Source organism: Echinops telfairi, unplaced genomic scaffold, assembly GCF_000313985.2.
Source record: "Echinops telfairi isolate 266 unplaced genomic scaffold, ASM31398v2 ScPeMD7_7425;HRSCAF=8463, whole genome shotgun sequence".
Taxonomy (NCBI): Eukaryota; Metazoa; Chordata; class Mammalia; order Afrosoricida; family Tenrecidae; genus Echinops; species Echinops telfairi.
The window spans coordinates 2,545,497-2,548,783 of record NW_022111325.1 but is presented as its reverse complement, the minus strand read 5'-3'; the positions used below and the strand labels follow the sequence as shown (position 1 = coordinate 2,548,783).

Sequence of the window (3,287 nt, the reverse complement as noted above, 5' to 3'; positions counted from 1 at the left end):
TCCCTGTTTCTGGTTCACCTCCTATCTCCCTCTTCTCAGACTTTGCTGGCTCGCTCGATCACTCAGGGTCAGGGCTCAGGGCTCAGGGCTGTGAAGCAGGAAAACGGAGGTGGGGCTGCAGAGCAGCTCAGTGAAGCAGAGAGAGGAGGAAACGCTGATTCCTTCCCACTTGACCAGCATTGTACAGTTGACAGGACACGCTCCCAGAGGTCATCTCACTTAATTCTTATAACGACTCTGGCAAAGATAAAGGTTTTCATCTCCATGCTACAGGCAAGAAAACTTAGAGGCTGTATTTGCCCAAGAGCTCACAGTCCCTAGGAAGTGGAGCTATAGTGCGGGCCCAGAGCTTTGATTATATAATGTTGCCTCTCCTTTTCTCAGTGAGCCTAGCCCAATGGTTTACTCACTTTCTTCCCTCCCAGAAGAGCTCTGGTGGTCTGTTGGGCATTCGGTTGCCAACTGAAAGATTGCCAGTTCAAACCTGCCAGCTGACTTGCTGGAGAAAGATGTGGCTGACTGTCTTGGGAGCCTTTGGGGGCAGTTCTCGCATAGCAAGTCCTCGAGGGGTTGCTATGAGTCCAAGGCTAGTGGGTGGCAATGGCTTTGGGCTCCCTTCTACTATCTTCTCTGCCGGATGGTCCTTAGGGACAAGTACATCTGAACTACCCCCCTTCGTTGTGAATACACAACATCCAGAGTAATAGAGAGAAAAACAAACAACCTCTTGTGCAGTGTGGGGCTTGGGGCCCACATTTCTCCTCCGGCTCCATCTGCTCCCTATTGACCAAGACTCAGACAACCAGGTTCTTTTCCGAGACTCCTCCCCTCTCCCAAGGTCTCTACAAGGTGAGGGACACACTTGTCAAGTTAAATGGGCTGAGAGAGGTGACAACTATTTTTGGATGCTGGCAGAAATTCAGACTGGCTGTGTGTGTGTGTGTGTGTGTGTGTGTGTGTGTGTGTGTGTGTCTAAAAAGGTATTGGAGGTACCCGTTGCTAGGAATAGAAGGTTGGGGAGAAGGGGTTTGGAACAAGGCAGGGGGTGTCAAGGAGAAAGAAGGGCTCATTGTGTTAGAAGATCCAGAAAATGGAAATTGAATCTAAAAGCCAAGTTATTTTAAAGGCAGAACAGTGTGTTTACATACCCTGCCCTCAATCCTTTTCCCTATTATTCCCCTCCTAAGAGGAAGAAGCAGGCTGAGGTCCAGCGGCTGTGTAACCAAGAGCCCACAGAATGGAAAGGAGGCTGCAGGTTGGGGTGACATGATAGCTGAGTGCTGGCGGGTCAGGTCTTCTGCTTCCGTAGAGATTTTCTCAGTTGAATTTGGGGACTGGGAAGACTCAGGAAGAAACCCTGGGGTTCAGGCCTCAGGTAGATTAGGTGTCGAGGTTGGAGTCTGGCCCTTTAAAATCCCATCTTTAGCTTGCTAGAGGGGAGACCGCCCTGGACCCTGGCGCCCTGGAGGAATGCTGAGGTCCCAGCCCAGTCCCTCCACTCCTGTGAGCTTCAGTGGGCGGAGCCCTAAGGCCGCGGTTCCGTCCTAGGGCTGTTTTTAACATTAGTGTCAGCCCCGGCTCCCACTTGGGAGATAGGGTTCGGTGGCTGAGGTCTGGGAACTACGAACTCGGGGTACTTGTTCCTGGAATCTGCCCATAGGATTTCCCTGCAGGTGCCAACCAGGCGAAACTAGCTTTCCTCAGGGCCCTGGGGAAAGTTCATTTGAAATTCCGCCTTTGAATTTCCATCGGACCTGCTGTAGGCCTGGTTCATACTCCCTCTCCTTTTTCCTGGCCTTTGCTATATAAGGCTCCTGAGCTGGGGACTGGGTGAAGGAGGTGAAGAAGGAGTTGCTAGGCAGGAGGGGAAAGCCGGAGAGCAGCGTGGGGGTGGTGCTCCGGGTGAGGAACCAACAGCCAGCGGTGAGGCAGTGGAGCCCAAAATAGTGTCAGAGGCTAAAATTGGCACCGGCCGGGGTGCCGAGTTGGGTTTGAAACCCGCAGCTTGGCCTTGCTGCGGAGAGGGACAGGGAGCTGGGTCTGCCTGGAGCTTCCCCTACCCCTTCCAGAATCCGGCTGGGTGCTGGATCCCAGGCTCCCAGCGCTTCTGGTTTCTCCAGAGAACTGGGAGACCCTGGGGGGCAAAAAAGAACCGCGCTGGGGGAGACGTTTTCTCAATAGTCCTAAACTCACTGGAAGTTGGCTTAGGCTGGGCCAGAGGTTCCAGGGCGAGGGACATTCACAACACCCCAGGCCTCTGGTGGGAAGCGCAGCCCTGCCCCCAACTGCTTCCTGACTGGTGCAGACCGCCTTCTGGTCTTTTGCAGGGAGCCGTAGACCATTGGCGGGATGGGGTCGGACACAAGGAAGGACTTCCTAGGCTGCGTTTGCCCTTCCGTAGGCGTCGAATCTCCAGATGTGGCCGGCGGCAGAGGCGGAGCTAGAAGTGGGGCGGGCGGAGCATGGGCTGGGCGGCCCCGGAGGGGAAGGGGCTTGCAGGAGAATGCTCTCGCCCCCTACACTCCTCTCTTTGGACCCAGGAGAGCCAATCCTCCGTCGGCCTTTCTCGGTGCAGACCCAGCCTTTAGTGCCCCCTGCAATTTCCTCTCCCTGTCCCCACCCCCGGGCGTAAAAGGGGTCTGCCCTGGCCTGCTTTGAGGAGCCCCGAAGGCCTGGCAGGAACTGTGCCCGGTTCCCTGGGGAGCTGCGGCTGCATGGAATCCTCCCTCGCCCCGCCGGCGGGTCTTTAAAGATTGTATGGGGGGTGGAGAGACCTGTGTCGGGCAAAGCCTGCGGGATGGGCAGGGGCAGGTTTAAACAAAACAAACTAAACCGAGAGTTAAGATACAGGTGCTGGGGTCTGGAAGGTGCTCCCAGGGACTGAAGGAAGGGGCAGCCGACCTCGGGGGGCCCCAACCCGTCCCAGAAGCCCTGCACTTCCCCAAGCTGCCCCTCCGCTTCCCGGTGCGCCCCGTCCCGCGCGCTCGTACCCGCCCTCGGGCGGGGGGTGGAGACTCGGGTTTGAGGAACTGGCTCAGGGTGCCGGGCGAGGGGAGTCAGACTTCCTGTCCCCAAGACCAACGCGTGCGGGGCGGACCCCTCCCCCACCCTTCCCCCCTCCCACGATTCCTGGGCGCCTGGGTGCTGGCGGCGTCCTCCCGGGCTCCCCGACATCGGATTATGTCTCGGATTGAATCGCTCACCCGCGCGCGGATCGACCGGAGCAAAGAGCTGGCGAGCAAGGTGGGCTCCCAGACCCTCCCCCCTTCTCGGTCCGCGGTGCTCAG

General features: G+C 57.4%; 1 protein-coding gene across 2 annotated transcripts in view; it reads left to right on the top strand.

The window, feature by feature from the left end:
* The window catches only part of ARHGEF2 (Rho/Rac guanine nucleotide exchange factor 2), a 63,489-nt gene that overhangs the window by 37,086 nt on the left and 23,116 nt on the right, over positions 1-3,287 (top strand). The window contains exon 1 of one of the 2 annotated variants that reach the window (XM_004714683.2): positions 3,091-3,243. The exons of the other annotated variant lie outside the window; for it this stretch is intronic. Within the exon in view, the coding sequence (XP_004714740.1) occupies positions 3,181-3,243 (63 nt within the window). The 5' untranslated portion in view covers positions 3,091-3,180. Of the gene's footprint in view, positions 1-3,090; positions 3,244-3,287 lie in introns of those variants that run through there. 2 annotated transcript variants of the gene reach the window in all.